This window comes from Somniosus microcephalus, chromosome 3 (assembly GCF_052327205.1).
Source record: "Somniosus microcephalus isolate GS21.2 chromosome 3, FLI_Smic_1.0, whole genome shotgun sequence".
NCBI classification, from domain to species: Eukaryota; Metazoa; Chordata; class Chondrichthyes; order Squaliformes; family Somniosidae; genus Somniosus; species Somniosus microcephalus.
Genome location: NC_140989.1, coordinates 202,873,430 through 202,894,487, shown reverse-complemented (window position 1 = coordinate 202,894,487; position 21,058 = coordinate 202,873,430). Strand labels below are relative to the sequence as shown.

At 47.9% G+C, this 21,058-nt stretch overlaps 1 protein-coding gene across 1 annotated transcript in view; it reads left to right on the top strand.

The window, feature by feature from the left end:
• Nucleotides 1-21,058, top strand: part of cop1 (COP1 E3 ubiquitin ligase) — a gene marked incomplete at its 5' end in the record, with an annotated part of 130,351 nt that overhangs the window by 100,642 nt on the left and 8,651 nt on the right. Inside the window, 2 exons of the mRNA XM_085977983.1 lie at nt 12,543-12,659; nt 19,314-19,431. Coding sequence (XP_085834109.1) covers nt 12,543-12,659; nt 19,314-19,431 — 235 coding nt within the window. The remainder of the gene's footprint in view (nt 1-12,542; nt 12,660-19,313; nt 19,432-21,058) is intronic.

Sequence of the window (21,058 nt, the reverse complement as noted above, 5' to 3'; positions counted from 1 at the left end):
CCAGGACTGGGAAATGTCCCCATTCACATGGTCCCAGATTCCAGGACTGGGAAATGTTCCCATTAACATGGCCCCTGATTCCAGGACTGGGAAATGTTCCCATTAACATGGTCCCTGATTCCAGGACTGGGAAATGTCCCCATTAACATGGCCCCTGATTCCAGGACTGGGAAATGTTCCCATTAACATGGTCCCTGATTCCAGGTCTGGGAAATGTCCCCATTAACATGGTCCCTGATTCCAGGACAGGGAAATGTTCCCATTAACATGGGCCCTGATTCCAGGACTGGGAAATGTCCCCATTAACATGGTCCCAGATTCCAGGACTGGGAAATGTTCCCATTAACATGGCCCCTGATTCCAGGACTGGGAAATGTTCCCATTAACATGGTCCCTGATTCCAGGACTGGGAAATGTTCCCATTCACCTGGTCCCTGATTCCAGGACAGGGAAATGTTCCCATTAACATGGCCCCTGATTCCAGGACTGGGAAATGTTCCCATTAACCTGGCCCCTGATTCCAGGACTGGGAAATGTCCGCATTCACATGGTCCCTGATTCCAGGACTGGGAAATGTCCCCATTAACATGGTCCCTGATTCCAGGACTGGGAAATGTCCCCATTAACATGGTCCCTGATTCCAGGTCTGGGAAATGTCCCCATTAACATGGTCCCTGATTCCAGGACTGGGAAATGTTCCCATTAACTTGGCCCCTGATTCCAGGACTGGGAAATGTTCCCATTAACCTGGCCCCTGATTCCAGGACTGGGAAATGTCCCCATTCACATGGTCCCTGATTCCAGGACTGGGAAATGTTCCCATTAACATGGTCCCTGATTCCAGGTCAGGGAAATGTTCCCATTCACATGGCCTCTGATTCCAGGACTGAGATATGTTCCCGTTAACATGGTCCCTGATTCCAGGACTGGGAAATGTCCCCATTAACATGGTCCCTGATTACAGGACTGGGAAATGTTACCATTAACATGGTCATAGAGTCATGGAGTAATACAGCACGGATAGAGGCCCTTCGGCCCATCGTGTCCGTGCCGGCCATCAAGCCCTGTCTAATCTAATCCCATATTCCAGCATTTGGCCCGTAGCCTTGTATGCTATGGCATTTCAAGTGCTCATCCAAATGCTTCTTAAATGTTGTGACGGTTTCTGCCTCCACAACCCTTTCAGGCAGTGAGTTCCAGACTCCAACCACCCTCTGGGTGAAAAAGTTCTTTCTCAAATCCCCTCTAAACCTCCCGCCCTTTACCTTGAATCTATGCCCCCTAGTTATTGACCCCTCTACTAAGGGAAAAAGCTCCTCAGCATCCATCCTATCTATGCCCCTCATAATTTTGTACACCTCAATCATGTCCCCCCTCAGCCTCCTCTGCTCCAAGGAAAACAAACCCAATCTGCCCAGTCTCTCTTCATAACTGAAGCGCTCCAGCCCTGGTAACATCCTGGTGAACCTCCTCTGCACCCTCTCTAACGCGATCACATCCTTCCTGTAGTGTGGCGACCAGAACTGCACACAGTATTCCAGCTGTGGCCTAACCAGTGTTTTATACAGCTCCATCATAACCTCCTTGCTCTTATATTCAATGCCTCGGCTAATGAAGGCAAGTATCCCATATGCCTTTTTTACCACCTTATCCACCTGTTCCGCCGCCTTCAGGGATCTGTGTACTTGCACACCCAGATCCCTCTGACCCTCCGTCTTGCCTAGGGTCTTTCCATTCATTGTGTATTCCCTTGCCTTGTTAGTCCCCCCAAAGTGCATCACCTCGCACTTTTCCGGGTTAAATTCCATTTGCCACTGTTCCGCCCATCTGACCAACCCATCTATATCGTCCTGCAGACTGAGGCTACCCTCCTCGCTATTTACCACCCTACCAATTTTTGTATCATCCGCGAACTTACTGATCATACCCTTTACATTCATATCCAAGTCATTAATGTAGACCACAAACAGCAAGGGACCCAGCACCGATCCCTGTGGTACCCCACTGGCCACAGGCTTCCAGTCACAAAAACAACCTTCGACCATCACCCTCTGCCTTCTGCCACTAAGCCAGTTTTGTATCCAATGTGCCAAGGCACCCTGGATTCCATGGGCTCTTACCTTCTTGACCAGTCTCCTGTGCAGGACTTTATCGAACGCCTTACTGAAATCCATGTATACCACATCCACTGCGTTACCCTCATCCACACACCTAGCCACCCCCTCAAAAATTCAATCAAATTAGTCAGACATGATCTTCCCTTGACAAAGCCATGTTGACTATCCCGGATTAATCCTTGCCTCTCCAAGTGGAGACAAATTTTGTCCCTCAGGATTTTTTCCAATAATTTTCCTACCACTGATGTTAGGCTCACTGGCCTGTCGTTCCCTGGTTTTTCCCTACTTCCCTTCTTGAATAATGGTACTACATTAGCGGTTCTCCAGTCCTCTGGCACATCCCCTGTGGCCAGAAAGGTCCTGAATATATGTGTTAGAGCCCCCGCAATCTCTTCCTTTGCCTCACACAGCAGCCTGGGATACATTTCATCCGGGCCTGGGGATTTATCCATTTTTAGGCCAGCTAAAACCGCCAATACCTCCTCCCTCTCGATGTTAATATGTTCGAGCATATCACAGTCCCCCCGCCCTATTTCTATGTCTACATCGTCCTTCTCCATAGTGAAAACAGATGCAAAAAATTCATTTAGAACCCCTCCTACATCTTCCGGCTCCACACACTGATTGCCACTTTTGTCCCTAATGGGCCCTATTTTTTCCCTAGTTATCCTCTTACCCTTAATATACTTATAAAACATCTTAGGATTTTCCTTTATTTTGCTCGCCAGTGTTATTTCATGGCCCCTCCTTGATCTCCTAATTTCTTTTTTAAGTATCCCCCTGCACTTTTTGTACTTCTCTAGGGCTTCCTCTGTCTTTAGCCTTTTGTATCTACCAAAAGCCCTCCTTTTTTTCCTAATCCATTCTCGTATATCCCCTGACATCCACGGTTCCCTGTGGTTTTTGGAACCACTCTTGACCTTTACGGGAACATGTTGCCATTGTATGCTCTCAATCTCCCTTCTGAAAGCCTCCCATTGCTCCGATGCGGATTTTCCTACAAGTAGCTGATCCCAGTCCATTTTGGCCAGATCCTGCCTTATCCTATTAAAATCGGCCTTCCCCCAATTTAGAACCTTTATTTCCGGCACATCCCTGTCCTTTTCCATGACCACCTTAAATCTTACCATATTATGGTCACTATCACGAAAGTGCTCACCTACTAGCACTTTTTCCACTTGGCCGGCCACATTCCCTAGAATTAGGTCCAGTACCGCCCCCTCTCTTGTAGGACTTTCGACATGCTGGCTCAAAAAGCTCTCCTGGATGCACTTTAAGAATTCTACACCCTCTGAGCCTTTCACACTCTGACTATCCCAGTTAATATTGGGGAAGTTGAAATCCCCCATTATTATTACCCTATTATTTGCACATTTCTCTGAGATTTGCCTACATATCTGTTCCTCTATCTCCCCCTGACTGTTTGGAGGCCTATAGTACACTCCCAGCAAAGTGCTTGACCCCTTTTTGTTTTTAAGCTCCACCCATATGGCCTCATTAGAGGACCCTGCTAATATATCATCCCTCCTTACTGCAGTAATTGACTCCTTAATTAATATTGCGACACCCCCTCCTCTTATACCTCCCCCTCTGTCTCGCCTGAAGATTCTGTACCCCGGAATATTGAGCTGCCAGTCTTGCCCCTCCCTCAACCATGTCTCTGTGATAGCAACAATATCATACTCCCATGTGTTTATCAACACCTTCAGTTCATCCACCTTATTTGCAAGACTCCTTGCATTAAAATAGATACCATCCAGCCTTGCCCTTATATATTTGCCCTGTCTACCAAGCGGACTTGTTTTTCTCTCTATAATTGGCAGCACATCCCCCCCTATTTCAGCTCCCCTCTGTATCCCATCCCCCTGCCAAGTTAGTTTAAACCCCCCCCCCCCCAACAGTGCTAGCAAACCTCCCCGCAAGGATATTTGTCCCGCTCTGGTTCAGGTGCAACCCGTCCGACTTGTACAAGTCCCACCTTTCCCAGAAGCAGGCCCAGTGATCCAGGAAAGTAAAACCCTCCCCCCTACACCAACTCTTTAGCCACGCATTCATCTGCTCTATCCTCCCATTCCTATACTTACTAGCACGTGGCACTGGGAGTAATCCAGAGATTACAACCTTTGAGGTCCTGCTCTTTAATCTGTTACCTAGCTCCCTAAATTCTTGATGCAGGACCTCATCCCTCTTTTTACCTATGTCGTTGGTACCAATGTGGACCACGACCACTGGCTGTTCACCCTCCCCCTCCAGAATGCCCTGCAGCCGTTCAGTGACATCCTTGACCCTGGCACCAGGGAGGCAACAAACCATCCTGGATTCACGTCTACGGCCACAGAAACACCTATCTGTTCCCCTTACTATAGAATCCCCTACCACTATTGCTCTCCCACTCTTTTTCCCCCCTTCCTGGGCAGCAGGAGCACCCCCAGTGCCAGGAAGTTGGCTGCTGCTGCCTTCCCCTGGTGAGTCATCCCCCTCAACAATATCCAAAGCAGTATACTTGTTTGAAAGGGGGATGTCCGCAGGGGTTCCCTGCACTACCTGCCTGCCTTTGTTGCTCCGCCTGATGGTCACCCCCTGTGCTGCCCTACCCTGAGGCGTGAACAACTCGCTAGACGTGCTATCCACGAGCCTCTCAGCATCGCGCATGCTCCAAAATTCATCCACCCGCAGCTCGAGCACCGCAATGCGGTCTACAAGTAGCTGCAGCTGGATGCATTTCCCGCACACATGGTCGTCCGGGACACTGGCAGCGTCCCTGATTTCCCACATGGAGCAAGAGGAGCAGAACACGGGTCTGAGCTCTCCTGCCATGACTTACTCCTTTAATTAATTAAAAAATTTATTCAATACCCCAGTTACAGGTATACTTCCAGGACAGGAAATGTCCTTATTAACATGGCCCCTGATTCCAGGACTAGGAAATGTTCCCATTAACATGGCCCCTGATTCCAGGACTGGGAAATGTCCTCATTAACATGGCCCCTGATTCCAGGACTGGGAAATGTTCCCATTAACATGGCCCCTGATTCCAGGACTAGGAAATGTTCCCATTAACATGGCCCCTGATTCCAGGACTGGGAAATGTTCCCATTTACATGGCCCCTGATTCCAGGACTAGGAAATGTTCCCATTAACATGGCCCCTGATTCCAGGACTGGGAAATGTTCCCATTTACATGGTCCCTGATTCCATGACTGGGAAATGTCCCCATTAACATGGCCCCTGATTCCAGGACTGGGAAATGTCCTCATTAACATGGCCCCTGATTCCAGGACTGGGAAATGTCCCCATTAACATGGTCCCTGATTGCAGGACTGGGAAATGTTCCCATTAACATGGCCCCTGATTCCAGGACTGGGAAATGTCCTCATTAACATGGCCCCTGATTCCAGGACTGGGAAATGTTCCCATTAACATGGTCCCTGATTCCAGGACTGGGAAATGTTCCCATTTACATGGTCCCTGATTCCAGGACTGGGAAATGATCCCATTAACATGGTCCCTGATTCCAGGACTGGGAAATGTTCCCATTAACATGGTCCCTGATTCCAGGACTGGGAAATGTTCCCATTAACCTGGTCCCTGATTCCAGGACAGGGAAATGTTCCCATTAACATGGCCCCTGATTCCAGGACTGGGAAATGTTCCCATTAACATGGTCCCTGATTCCAGGACAGGGAAATGTTCCCATTAACATGGCCCCTGATTCCAGGACTGAGATATGTTCCCGTTAACATGGTCCCTGATTCCAGGACTGGGAAATGTCCCCATTAACATGGTCCCTGATTCCAGGACTGGGAAATGTCCCCATTAACATGGTCCCTGATTCCAGGACTGGGAAATGTCCCCATTAACATGGTCCCTGATTACAGGACTGGGAAATGTTACCATTAACATGGTCATAGAGTCATGGAGTAATACAGCACGGATAGAGGCCCTTCGGCCCATCGTGTCCGTGCCGGCCATCAAGCCCTGTCTAATCTAATCCCATATTCCAGCATTTGGCCCGTAGCCTTGTATGCTATGGCATTTCAAGTGCTCATCCAAATGCTTCTTAAATGTTGTGACGGTTTCTGCCTCCACAACCCTTTCAGGCAGTGAGTTCCAGACTCCAACCACCCTCTGGGTGAAAAAGTTCTTTCTCAAATCCCCTCTAAACCTCCCGCCCTTTACCTTGAATCTATGCCCCCTAGTTATTGACCCCTCTACTAAGGGAAAAAGCTCCTCAGCATCCATCCTATCTATGCCCCTCATAATTTTGTACACCTCAATCATGTCCCCCCTCAGCCTCCTCTGCTCCAAGGAAAACAAACCCAATCTGCCCAGTCTCTCTTCATAACTGAAGCGCTCCAGCCCTGGTAACATCCTGGTGAACCTCCTCTGCACCCTCTCTAACGCGATCACATCCTTCCTGTAGTGTGGCGACCAGAACTGCACACAGTATTCCAGCTGTGGCCTAACCAGTGTTTTATACAGCTCCATCATAACCTCCTTGCTCTTATATTCAATGCCTCGGCTAATGAAGGCAAGTATCCCATATGCCTTTTTTACCACCTTATCCACCTGTTCCGCCGCCTTCAGGGATCTGTGTACTTGCACACCCAGATCCCTCTGACCCTCCGTCTTGCCTAGGGTCTTTCCATTCATTGTGTATTCCCTTGCCTTGTTAGTCCCCCCAAAGTGCATCACCTCGCACTTTTCCGGGTTAAATTCCATTTGCCACTGTTCCGCCCATCTGACCAACCCATCTATATCGTCCTGCAGACTGAGGCTACCCTCCTCGCTATTTACCACCCTACCAATTTTTGTATCATCCGCGAACTTACTGATCATACCCTTTACATTCATATCCAAGTCATTAATGTAGACCACAAACAGCAAGGGACCCAGCACCGATCCCTGTGGTACCCCACTGGCCACAGGCTTCCAGTCACAAAAACAACCTTCGACCATCACCCTCTGCCTTCTGCCACTAAGCCAGTTTTGTATCCAATGTGCCAAGGCACCCTGGATTCCATGGGCTCTTACCTTCTTGACCAGTCTCCTGTGCAGGACTTTATCGAACGCCTTACTGAAATCCATGTATACCACATCCACTGCGTTACCCTCATCCACACACCTAGTCACCCCCTCAAAAATTCAATCAAATTAGTCAGACATGATCTTCCCTTGACAAAGCCATGTTGACTATCCCGGATTAATCCTTGCCTCTCCAAGTGGAGACAAATTTTGTCCCTCAGGATTTTTTCCAATAATTTTCCTACCACTGATGTTAGGCTCACTGGCCTGTCGTTCCCCGGTTTTTCCCTACTCCCCTTCTTGAATAATGGTACTACATTAGCGGTTCTCCAGTCCTCTGGCACATCCCCTGTGGCCAGAAAGGTCCTGAATATATGTGTTAGAGCCCCCGCAATCTCTTCCTTTGCCTCACGCAGCAGCCTGGGATACATTTCATCCGGGCCTGGGGATTTATCCATTTTTAGGCCAGCTAAAACCGCCAATACCTCCTCCCTCTCGATGTTAATATGTTCGAGCATATCACAGTCCCCCCGCCCTATTTCTATGTCTACATCGTCCTTCTCCATAGTGAAAACAGATGCAAAAAATTCATTTAGAACCCCTCCTACATCTTCCGGCTCCACACACAGATTGCCACTTTTGTCCCTAATGGGCCCTATTTTTTCCCTAGTTATCCTCTTACCTTTAATATACTTATAAAACATCTTAGGATTTTCCTTTATTTTGCTCGCCAGTGTTATTTCATGGCCCCTCCTTGATCTCCTAATTTCTTTTTTAAGTATCCCCCTGCACTTTTTGTACTTCTCTAGGGCTTCCTCTGTCTTTAGCCTTTTGTATCTACCAAAAGCCCTCCTTTTTTTCCTAATCCATTCTCGTATATCCCCTGACATCCACGGTTCCCTGTGGTTTTTGGAACCACTCTTGACCTTTACGGGAACATGTTGCCATTGTATGATCTCAATCTCCCTTCTGAAAGCCTCCCATTGCTCCGATGCGGATTTTCCTACAAGTAGCTGATCCCAGTCCATTTTGGCCAGATCCTGCCTTATCCTATTAAAATCGGCCTTCCCCCAATTTAGAACCTTTATTTCCGGCACATCCCTGTCCTTTTCCATGACCACCTTAAATCTTACCATATTATGGTCACTATCACGAAAGTGCTCACCTACTAGCACTTTTTCCACTTGGCCGGCCACATTCCCTAGAATTAGGTCCAGTACCGCCCCCTCTCTTGTAGGACTTTCGACATGCTGGCTCAAAAAGCTCTCCTGGATGCACTTTAAGAATTCTACACCCTCTGAGCCTTTCACACTCTGACTATCCCAGTTAATATTGGGGAAGTTGAAATCCCCCATTATTATTACCCTATTATTTGCACATTTCTCTGAGATTTGCCTACATATCTGTTCCTCTATCTCCCCCTGACTGTTTGGAGGCCTATAGTACACTCCCAGCAAAGTGCTTGCCCCCTTTTTGTTTTTAAGCTCCACCCATATGGCCTCATTAGAGGACCCTGCTAATATATCATCCCTCCTTACTGCAGTAATTGACTCCTTAATTAATATTGCGACACCCCCTCCTCTTATACCTCCCCCTCTGTCTCGCCTGAAGATTCTGTACCCCGGAATATTGAGCTGCCAGTCTTGCCCCTCCCTCAACCATGTCTCTGTGATAGCAACAATATCATACTCCCATGTGTTTATCAACACCTTCAGTTCATCCACCTTATTTGCAAGACTCCTTGCATTAAAATAGATGCCATCCAGCCTTGCCCTTATATATTTGCCCTGTCTACCAAGCGGACTTGTTTTTCTCTCTATAATTGGCAGCACATCCCCCCCTATTTCAGCTCCCCTCTGTATCCCATCCCCCTGCCAAGTTAGTTTAAACCCCCCCCCCCCAACAGTGCTAGCAAACCTCCCCGCAAGGATATTTGTCCCGCTCTGGTTCAGGTGCAACCCGTCCGACTTGTACAAGTCCCACCTTTCCCAGAAGCAGGCCCAGTGATCCAGGAAAGTAAAACCCTCCCCCCTACACCAACTCTTTAGCCACGCATTCATCTGCTCTATCCTCCCATTCCTATACTTACTAGCACGTGGCACTGGGAGTAATCCAGAGATTACAACCTTTGAGGTCTTGCTCTTTAATCTGTTACCTAGCTCCCTAAATTCTTGATGCAGGACCTCATCCCTCTTTTTACTTATGTCGTTGGTACCAATGTGGACCACGACCACTGGCTGTTCACCCTCCCCCTCCAGAATGCCCTGCAGCCGTTCAGTGACATCCTTGACCCTGGCACCAGGGAGGCAACAAACCATCCTGGATTCACGTCTACGGCCACAGAACCGCCTATCTGTTCCCCTTACTATAGAATCCCCTACCACTATTGCTCTCCCACTCTTTTTCCCCCCTTCCTGAGCAGCAGGAGCACCCCCAGTGCCAGGAAGTTGGCTGCTGCTGCCTTCCCCTGGTGAGTCATCCCCCTCAACAGTATCCAAAGCGGTATACTTGTTTGAAAGGGGGATGTCCGCAGGGGTTCCCTGCACTACCTGCCTGCCTTTGTTGCTCCGCCTGATGGTCACCCCCTGTGCTGCCCTACCCTGAGGCGTGAACAACTCGCTAGACGTGCTATCCACGAGCCTCTCAGCATCGCGCATGCTCCAAAATTCATCCACCCGCAGCTCGAGCACCGCAATGCGGTCTACAAGTAGCTGCAGCTGGATGCATTTCCCGCACACATGGTCGTCCGGGACACTGGCAGCGTCCCTGATTTCCCACATGGAGCAAGAGGAGCAGAACACGGGTCTGAGCTCTCCTGCCATGACTTACTCCTTTAATTAATTAAAAAATTTATTCAATACCCCAGTTACAGGTATACTTCCAGGACAGGAAATGTCCTTATTAACATGGCCCCTGATTCCAGGACTAGGAAATGTTCCCATTAACATGGCCCCTGATTCCAGGACTGGGAAATGTCCTCATTAACATGGCCCCTGATTCCAGGTCTGGGAAATGTTCCCATTAACATGGCCCCTGATTCCAGGACTAGGAAATGTTCCCATTAACATGGCCCCTGATTCCAGGACTGGGAAATGTTCCCATTTACATGGCCCCTGATTCCAGGACTAGGAAATGTTCCCATTAACATGGCCCCTGATTCCAGGACTGGGAAATGTTCCCATTTACATGGTCCCTGATTCCAGGACTGGGAAATGTCCCCATTAACATGGCCCCTGATTCCAGGACTGGGAAATGTCCTCATTAACATGGCCCCTGATTCCAGGACTGGGAAATGTCCCCATTAACATGGTCCCTGATTGCAGGACTGGGAAATGTTCCCATTAACATGGCCCCTGATTCCAGGACTGGGAAATGTCCTCATTAACATGGCCCCTGATTCCAGGACTGGGAAATGTTCCCATTAACATGGTCCCTGATTCCAGGACTGGGAAATGTTCCCATTTACATGGTCCCTGATTCCAGGACTGGGAAATGATCCCATTAACATGGTCCCTGATTCCAGGACTGGGAAATGTTCCCATTAACATGGTCCCTGATTCCAGGACTGGGAAATGTTCCCATTAACATGGTCCCTGATTCCAGGACTGGGAAATGTTCCCATTAACATGGCCCCTGATTCCAGGACTGGGAAATGTTCCCATTAACATGGTCCCTGATTCCAGGACTGGGAAATGTTCCCTTTAACATGGTCCCTGATTCCAGGACTGGGAAATGTTCCCATTAACATGGTCCCTGATTCCAGGACTGGGAAATGTCCCCATTAACATGGCCCGTGATTCCAGGACTGGGAAATGTCCCCATTGACATGGTCCCTGATTCCAGGACTGGGAAATGTTCCCATTAACATGGCCCCTGATTCCAGGACTGAGAAATGTTCCCATTAACATGGTCCCTGATTCCAGGACTGGGAAAGGTCCCCATTAACATGGTCCCTGATTCCAGGACTGGGAAATGTCCCCATTAACATGGTCCCTGATTCCAGGACTGGGAAATGTCCCGATTAACCTGGTCCCTGATTCCAGGACTGGGAAATGTTCCCATTAACATGGTCCCTGATTCCAGGACTGGGAAATGTTCCCATTAACATGGTCCCTGATTCCAGGACTGGGAAATGTTCCCATTAACATGGTCCCTGATTCCAGGACTGGGAAATGTTCCCATTAACATGGTCCCTGATTCCAGAACTGGGAAATGTTCCCATTAACATGGTCCCTGATTCCAGGACTGGGAAATGTTCCCATTAACATGGTCCCTGATTCCAGGACTGGGAAATGTCCCCATTAACATGGTCCCTGATTCCAGGACTGGGAAATGTTCCCATTAACATGGTCCCTGATTCCAGGACTGGGAAATGTTCCCATTAACATGGTCCCTGATTCCAGGACTGGGAAATGTTCCCATTAACCTAGTCCCTGATTCCAGGACTGGGAAATGTTCCCATTAACCTGGCCCCTGATTCCAGGACAGGGAAATGTTCCCATTAACCTGGCCCCTGATTCCAGGACAGGGAAATGTTCCCATTAACATGGTCCCTGATTCCAGGACTGAGATATGTTCCCATTAACATGGCCCCGATTCCAGGACTGGGAAATGTTCCCATGAACATGGTCCCTGATTCCAGGACTGGGAAATGTCCTCATTAACATGGTCCCTCATTCCAGGACTGGGAAATGTTCCCATTAACAAGGTCCCTGATTCCAGGACTGGGAAATGTCCTCATTAACATGGTCCCTGATTCCAGGACTGGGAAATGTCCTCATTAACATGGTCCCTCATTCCAGGACTGGGAAATGTTCCCATTAACATGGTCCCTCATTCCAGGACTGGGAAATGTTCCCAGTAACATGGCCCCTGATTCCAGGACTGGGAAATGTTCCCATTAACAAGGTCCCTGATTCCAGGACTGGGAAATGTCCCCATTAACATGGTCCTTGATTCCAGGACTGGGAAATGTCCCCATTAACATGGTCCCTGATTCCAGGACTGGGAAATGTTCCCATTAACATGGCCCCTGATTCCAGGACTGGGAAATGTTCCCATTAACATGGCCCCTGATTCCAGCACTTGGAAATCTTCCCATTAACATGGCCCCTGATTCCAGGACTGGGAAATGTCCCCATTAACATGGCCCCTGATTCCAGGACTGGGAAATGTTCCCATTAACATGGTCCCTGATTCCAGGACTGGGAAATGTCCCCATTAACATGGCCCCTGATTCCAGGACTGGGAAATGTTCCGATTAACATGGCCCCTGATTCCAGGAGTGGGAAATGTCCCCATTAACATGGCCCCTGATTCCAGGACTGGGAAATGGCCTCATTACCATGGTCCCTGATTCCAGGACTGATAGTTTTATTAACTCTTTCTGTTTAATTTTAGTGAAGTTGTGGTCCACGAACCTGGATAACTCTGTGGCGAGCATTGAAGCAAAGGCCAATGTTTGCTGCGTTAAATTCAGCCCCACATCCAGGTACCACCTGGCTTTTGGCTGTGCAGGTAACCTGCTCTGAACTCCATCTGAACATGTCTATCACTTGGGCTGTAATGTTCTCTTGTTGTTGTGGGGATGGTGGTGTGGATTTGGAATTGTGTCATGTACTGCAGAGTGCCATTTGTTTTAAACGTGCGACTAGATTCACAATAACTGGTCTCAGCAGTTCAGTGTAGGGCCTGAGCCAGAGAACTGGGGCTCATCCAGGTCGTCACAGCAGTCCTATCTGACTCCCTCCTCATGTTGTGACTGGTGGATGTGGTGTATGTGCCTTTAAGAGCAATTATGGTGTATGTGCCTTTAAGAGCCCCAGGTGTGCGTAATGCCGGTAATTGCCACTTGGGCTATATAAGCCTGTGTATATTGTGTATATCCTTTAGAACCCCCCCCCCCCAGACTTGCTTAGTAAATACCTATGAACCAACTCCTGTCTTCAGTGTCTTTATCTACACACGGACACTACAGTGGCGACGAAGTGGAAACGGACTTACCTGCAATTCGGCAGCACCTCAAAGACATCGATTCCTCCAGCGTCCAGAAGACTCAAGGAAGTAATAGAAACTGTGGTTTCACCAGCTGGCCAAGCTGGTGACAGGTACTGCGCTAATCCTTCCTGGGCTTCAGGCTGGGGCTCCAGCGGCGGGCTCTACAGCTGAGACAGGCAACGAAATCGGAGGCAAGCAATAACGGACTGGGTGGGTGCACTCGGGAGATGGCCGGCGCGGCAAGCAGGTCAGCGTTTAGACCTCCGTCGGGAACGAGTCTCCAACAGTGAATAAACGGAAACCACAGTAAAACAGCCTTGTTATCGGTAGCAGCGGCGGGAAAGCGCGGGAAGCGCCATATCGTTGCTACACAGAAAAAGAAAGAAAAAGCGCGGGAAGCGCCATATCGTTTTTTTGAAATGCCTAAGTCTGGCAATATTGATGCTTTTGATAACGAAACAGAGCCTAACTTTGGCAATATTGATGTTTTTGATAAGATAGAGAATTGGACCACATATGTAGAAAGAGTGGAGGTGTTTTGCACCGCAAATGGAATAGAAGATGAAAAAAAAGCTTCAGTGCTTCTGGATCTAATGGGCGCAGAAACATACAAGCTGTTACGCAACTTAATCACTCCAGCCGAACCGATGGACAAGAATTTTGAGGAGATTGTTGATACCCTACACTGCCAATTCGAGGCAGGACTGGCAGATTCTCTGCAAGACAAATTCATCTGCGATCCCCTAAGTGTAGAAACACAGAAAAAGATATCTTCTGGAAAAGATTTAACACTGGACAAGGCTTTCAGTGCAATAGGAGCGGCAAAGATACAGCAAAGGCAACAGGACTTCGGCACCCATGAAATGACACGGGGTTTCGAGAGATTTTATCGCTGCGGCAGATCCAACCTTGACCAGAGGGATTGCTGGTTCAAAGAAAAAGCATGCAGGCGATGCGGAAAGATGGGACACATTCCACGTGTATGCCGATCTGAAAATAAAAAATCCACTAACGGGAAAAGAATCAATAAGGAAAAGCACAGAAAGGTACAAATGATGACGGACAGTAGCTCCAAAGACCAGAAGAGCGATAGCGACTCCGGGAACAAGAGACTAAGCTCTCTCAAATTACATAATGTAATTGCCAATGAAGATTACCAGACCATTTGGGTTACCCTCATAATAGCAGGGTCCCCAATTAAAATGGAGCTAGATACAGGATCAGCTCTAACCGTAATAAATCGACGAGATTACGAGAGGCTATTTTCGCATATACCTCTAAAAGACACATCCATTATCTTAAAAACATATACAGGGCAGAAAGTATACCCCAAAGGAAAAATAAAGGTGCCTGTGGTATACAACGGCAAAGAAATACAAAAGTTGTATTTATACATTCTACAAGATGGTGGTCCACCGTTGTTGGGACGTGAATGGATAAGGAAGATACGTTTAGACTGGCACTCCATTCAGGCACTGACGGTGACCAGTAAGGAAAAAAACAATGATGACATCATACCTGAACGATTAAAAGACATCTTGGCCAACGCCAAAGAAGTGTTTCAAGAGAAACTAGGAACCTTGAAAGGCATCACCGCCTCAATAAAAGTGGAAGATGCAGCAATTCCAAAAATTTTTAAGGCAAGACCGGTGCCATATGCAATACGTCCGGCAGTCGAGGTAGAGCTGGAGAATTTGGAAAAGGCAGGCGTATTATCCAAAATAGATTGGAGCGAATGGGCAACACCCATCGTTCCAGTCATGAAAAAAGCATTGAAAAATAACACTGAGGAACAGAGAAAAATTCGCATCTGTGGGGACTTTAAGGTGACTGTAAACCCGGTCCTTCACACGGTACAGTATCCTCTTCCGAGGATAGAAGATATTTTCACCTCACTATCCGGAGGAAAACGTTTCACAAAAATTGACTTGGCACAGGCATATCTACAGATGGAGGTTGAGGAGACCTCTAAAAAGTATCTCACAATAAACACACACAAAGGCCTGTACCAGTACAATCGACTGGTTTTCGGAGTAGCATCAGCTCCAACTATCTGGCAAAGAGCTATGGAGCAAGTCCTGCAAGGGATTCCAGGGACTCAGTGCTACCTAGACGACATCCTTATAACAGGAGAAAACGACAACGAGCACCTTGCCAATTTGGAGCAGGTGCTCACTAGGCTGAAAGAACGGGGCCTACGAGCAAATCGCCCCAAGTGCGAATTTTTCCAAAATCAGATATCATATTGTGGCCACATAATTAATAAGGAAGGGTTGCATAAGTCACCTGAAAAAATTGAAGCAGTTATAAAAGTCCCAGCACCTGAAAACGTTTCACAATTGAGGTCATTCCTGGGATTAATAAATTACTATCATAAATTTTTACCGAACTTATCAACTATTCTACACCCTCTTAATGATCTTCTACACACAGGAGTGATTTGGAAATGGAACGAAGACTGTAAACGTGCCTTCCATAAATGTAAAGACTTAATCACATCCGAGAAAGTTTTGGCTCATTACAACCCATCACTACCAATCAGACTGGCGTGCGATGCATCCCCTTACGGCATAGGAGCGGTATTATCCCATAGATTCCCTGATGGCTCGGAACGGCCGATAGCTTTTGCGTCACGCTCATTGAACTCAGCTGAGCGTAACTATTCCCAGATAGACAGGGAAGCACTCAGCCTGGTATGGGGAGTGAAGAATTTCAACCATTACCTACACGGACAAAAATTTACCTTGCTGACTGACCATCAACCCCTCATCTCCATATTCAACCCTAAGAAAGGTGTCCCCATCATGACGGCACAAAGACTACAGAGGTGGTCCCTTTTTCTAGGGGCACACCAATACAACATTGAATACAAAGGGTCAAAACAGCATGGAAATGCTGACGGTTTATCGCGCCTGCCGTTGCCAACGATAGAAGAGGCACCTACAGTAGACCCAGTAGAGATATTCCACTATACCATAGTGGAATGTCTACCGGTGACAAATTCTGCCATTGAAAGGGAGACAAGAAATGACCCTACTCTCTCACGGGTCTACGATTTAACAATGAAGGGATGGCCAGCACATGGCGAACCACTGTTGCCAGCATTCTCGCAAAGAAGAGAACAGCTGTCAGTGTGCCGAGGAACCTTGATGTGTGGATCCAGAGTGGTGATTCCACCCAAACTCCAGGATAAAGTGCTAAAGGAGCTTCACGAGGGGCATCTGGGTGGAGTGAAAATGAAGAACCTAGCTAGGGCGTTTGTATGGTGGCCAGGTATCGATGGAGACATCGAAGACATGACCAAGAGCTGCCTAGGCTGCCAGAAGGTCCAAAATGCTCCGCCACAGGCCCCTCTACATCCATGGGAGTGGCCCTCATCTCCCTGGCAAAGGGTGCACATCGACTTTGCTGGTCCATTTATGGACTCAATGTTCTTAATCGCAGTTGATGCACACTCCAAGTGGCCGGAGGTAATAAAGATGTCCTCCACCACCACGGAAAAAACCATCACAGTATTAAGGACCATATTTGCCAGGAATGGGCTGCCGGAACAGATATGTTCTGATAATGGACCGCAATTTGTGTCCGAAGAATTCAGAAAGTTCTTAAAGAACAATGGGGTAAAGCACTACACGTCCGCCCCATACCATCCCGCCACCAATGGATTGGCTGAAAGGTTTGTCCAGACCTTTAAGAAGGCCATCAAGGCCATGGGTAATGAAGACATAAAACTTCAGCACAAGGTGGATAACTTCTTATTTGCATATAGGAATGCAACACATATGGTTACAAACCAAACTCCCGCCATGATGTTCTACAATAGAAACCTAAGATGCCGGCTGGATTTGGTCAAGCCCAACATCCGAAGGGACGTGGAGAACCGGCAGTTTCAGGGCATGAATGAAAGGCCAACTAGGGCCTTCCAGATAGGCCAACCGGTTTTGGCCCGGGACTACCGTACCGAGAAATGGCAGCCTGGAACTATCTGCACACGACTAGGACCACTGATGTATACCGTGGACATCGGAGAAAGCATAATAAGGCGCCATGCTGACCAAATCATCAAGTCATCCGAAAAGGGACAACCTACACCACCACGCTATACATCTAACGATGAGGTAGAGATACCCATATCTACCTCCGATCCGGTGATACTGGAACCCGATGAACCCGACACTGGCCTTCAAGCCGAATCAGCCTTGCCAGAAGAACCTACTACACCACCAGAAACTACTGCACCCCCGAGGCGTTATCTGGACCGAGTCAGGAAGCCTCCTGAGAGACTAACTTATAATTAATTAATACAGCAATGTATATTATTTTGCATATAACATGTAATTAATAATTACTTAAAATATGATGTACTAGTTAGCTAGAAGGGGAGGAATTGTGGTGTATGTGCCTTTAAGAGCCCCAGGTGTGCGTAATGCCGGTAATTGCCACTTGGGCTATATAAGCCTGTGTATTGTGTATATCCTTTAGAACCCCCCCCCCCCCCAGACTTGCTTAGTAAATACCTATGAACCAACTCCTGTCTTCAGTGTCTTTATCTACACACGGACACTACAGTGGACTTCCGCCTAGAGTGGATGTTAGGTGAGGAACCCAGGAGAGCAATGTCCTCCACATGTTTCCTGATCGCTACCTCCACCAACCCTGTCTAGATTGGGATGGGAGGAGGATCCATTATGTACGGGATCAAGGCACTTCCATTGTGACTGGTGCTCCGGACATTACAACTTAGGTTGCATGTCGCGAGTTGGACTATCGAGGTTGTGGGGGGGGGGGCGGCTGGTGTAGTGTGAACAGACCAGGGATTGAGCTGTTCGCAGTCCGTCTGGGGACCTGTGGTCCTTCCCTTTTCTTACTTCAACCAGCGACAGCTGGGTAGGCCAGGTAATACTGCAGCAAATGCCCACTGCCTCTGACTCTGGTTTTTCAGGGTATGGCAGGCAACCGCCGACTCCCCTGTCTTTACTAAAGATTAGGGATTAACCTTTCTGGGGCTGTGCAGTCTAATACTAATCCCCACTGCTCTAATCTCCAGGGAATGCGGGGACCAGTAACACCCCTTAACTGGCTTCACAAGTGGTGCTTCTTGAGCATGTCAGTGTTGAGCGGTACTTTGAGATTGCTGCCTGTCTGTTGTGAGGCCAGCTCCTGCAACAGTGTTCTGAGCTCCTGGTTATTGAGTGGGGAGGGTTCACAGGATCAGGCTGTGCCATCTACAGGATAGACACGTTATTCAATTCGAAGGAACTGGTCTTCTGCCAGTCAAATGTATTCATCCAAATTGGTCAGCCCTGGGTGGGGTAATGTCAGGCACAGCCTTGGATATTCCAGCCAAGCTCCATTCAAGTGTAGGTTGCACCTGGTTTGTGTTTTCATAGCCCAACATCTGAGCCACTGTATACAGTCTAGCGTCCTGCTAATCCTGAGGGGTCACTACTTGTCGTGAGCTGGACCTTCGGCAGCCCTTTGCAAAAGAAAACAACCTCTGGTCAAACCTGTGACTTCAGTTTCTTGTTTCTGGAAATAAAATGGTATTTTTAGTTTAAAGCACAGTGTGAAGCAATGGAAAATATGCAGTAGGCTGACCATTCCAGTTACAGTCTGGTATAGGTATTCGACTGAACCCCTCCCTTTCTAGCACGTCACTAAACAAATAAGAAGCAGGCAAGGAATTAAGACCGGGACAGGTGCTGTTTGTCACCCGGGAGGGGCTCGGCCAGGATGGGCTCGGTCGCGTTGGGGGATGGGGGGCTCGGTCGCATTGGGGGATGGGGAGGGGCTCGGGGTCACTTGGAGAGGGGGCTCAGTCAAGGGGCTATGCTCTATTAAAATGAGGATTCCCCTATTAGGAGTCTGCTCTATATGTAACTGATTGTAGATAGTTCCCTGTAGTTTACACACTGATTGTAGATGGTTCCTTGTAGTTTACACACTGATTGTAGACAGTTCCTTGTATAGTAGTTTACACACTGATTGTAGATGGTTCCTTGTATAGTAGTTTACACACTGATTGTAGATGGTTCCTTGTATAGTAGTTTACACACTGATTGTAGATGGTTCCTTGTAGTTTACACACTAAAGCTGCTGCAAATGTCACTGTTGACTGGATCTTGCAGAATGTACTTCATTTTTCAAGCTCAAAAATGTTTGGCCTTTTCACAGATCACTGTGTTCACTACTATGATCTGCGGAACACTAAACAGCCCATCATGGTGTTTAAAGGACATCGCAAAGCAGTGTCGTATGCCAAGTTTGTAAGTGGAGAAGAAATAGTTTCAGCGTAAGTTCTATTTTGCTTTGATTCTCACAAACTGTGTACAATACTTTGCTGCAATGACTTCCAGTGGATTGAAGAACATCCTAGTGACCTGGTTGTGATGAACCTATGGCTCCGTCGCACCTCGCTGTGCCCGGCGCGCCTCTGTGAAAGGACACGTTTTGGGGTGGGTGTGGGTGGGGGTTATGATTCATGCAGGTCTTCGGTTCAGCACATCTCACATCCCTGTAGAGCCAAAATGGGCCTTCAGCTTACACAGAAACATAGAAGATAGGAGCAGGAGTAGGCCATTCGACCCTCGAGCCTGCTCCGCCATTCAATGCGATCATGGCTGATCATCCAAATTTTCTCCCCATACCCCTTGATCCCTTTAGCCTTAAGAAATATATCCAACTCCTTCTTGAATATATTTAATGTATTGGCTTCTACCGCCTTCTGTGGTAGAGAATTCCACAGGTTCACCACTCTCTGGGTGAAGAAATTCCTCCTCAGTTCTGTCCTAAATGGCCTACCCCTTATCCTTAGACTGTGACCCCTGGTCTGGACTCCCCGACCATCGGGAACATCCTTCCTGCATCTAGTCTGTCCAGTCCTGTTAGAATTTTATAAGTTTCAATGAGATCCCCTCTCATTCTTCTAAACTCCAGCGAGTACAAGCCCAATCAACCCAATCTCTCCTCATACGTCATTCCTGCCATCCCAGGTATCAGGCCTGGTGAATCTTCGCTGAACTCATTCCATGGCAAGAACATCCTTCCTCAGATAAGGCGACCAAAATTGCACACAATACTCAAGATGTGGTCTCACCAAGGCCCTGTATAACTGCTGCAAGACATCCTTGTTCCTGTACTCAAACCCTCTCGCTACGAAGGCCAACATACCATTTGCCTTCTTAACTGCCTGCTGCACCTGCATGCTTACCTTCAGTGACTGGTGCACAAGGACACCCAGGTCACGTTGCACTTCCCCTTCTCCCAATCTATTGCCATTCAGATAATCTGCCTTCCTGTTTTTGCCACCAAAGTGGATAACCTCACATTTATCCACGTTATATTGCATCTGCCATGCTTTTGCCCAATCACCCAACCTGTCCAAATCATCCTGGAGTTTCTCGACATCCTCCTCACAGCACACACGCCCACCCAGCTTTGTGTCGTCTGCAAATTTGGAGATATTACATCTAGTTCCCTTGTCTAGATCATTAATATATATTGTGAATAGCTGGGGTCCAAGGACCGATCCCTGCGGTACCCCACTAGTCACTGCCTGCCACTCGGAAAAAGACCCGTTTATTCCAACTCTTTGCTTTCTGTCTGCCAACCAGTTCTCTATCCAAGTCAATACCTTGCCCCCAATCTCATGTGCCTTAACTTTACACGCTAATCTCTTATGCGGGACCTTATCGAAAGCCTTCTGAAAGTCCAAATGCACCACATCCACTGGTTCTCCCTTATCTATTTTATCAGTTACATCCTCAAAAAATTCCAGTAGATTAGTCAAGCACGATTACCAGGCGGCAGGGAAATATAGTGAGACCAACATCTGAAGAGGGCCCTTGTCACTGCTCTGATTGTCTGGGCTACACCTTGGGCACCATGGCATCTCAGTCCACTGCCTGCAATGTGCAGTG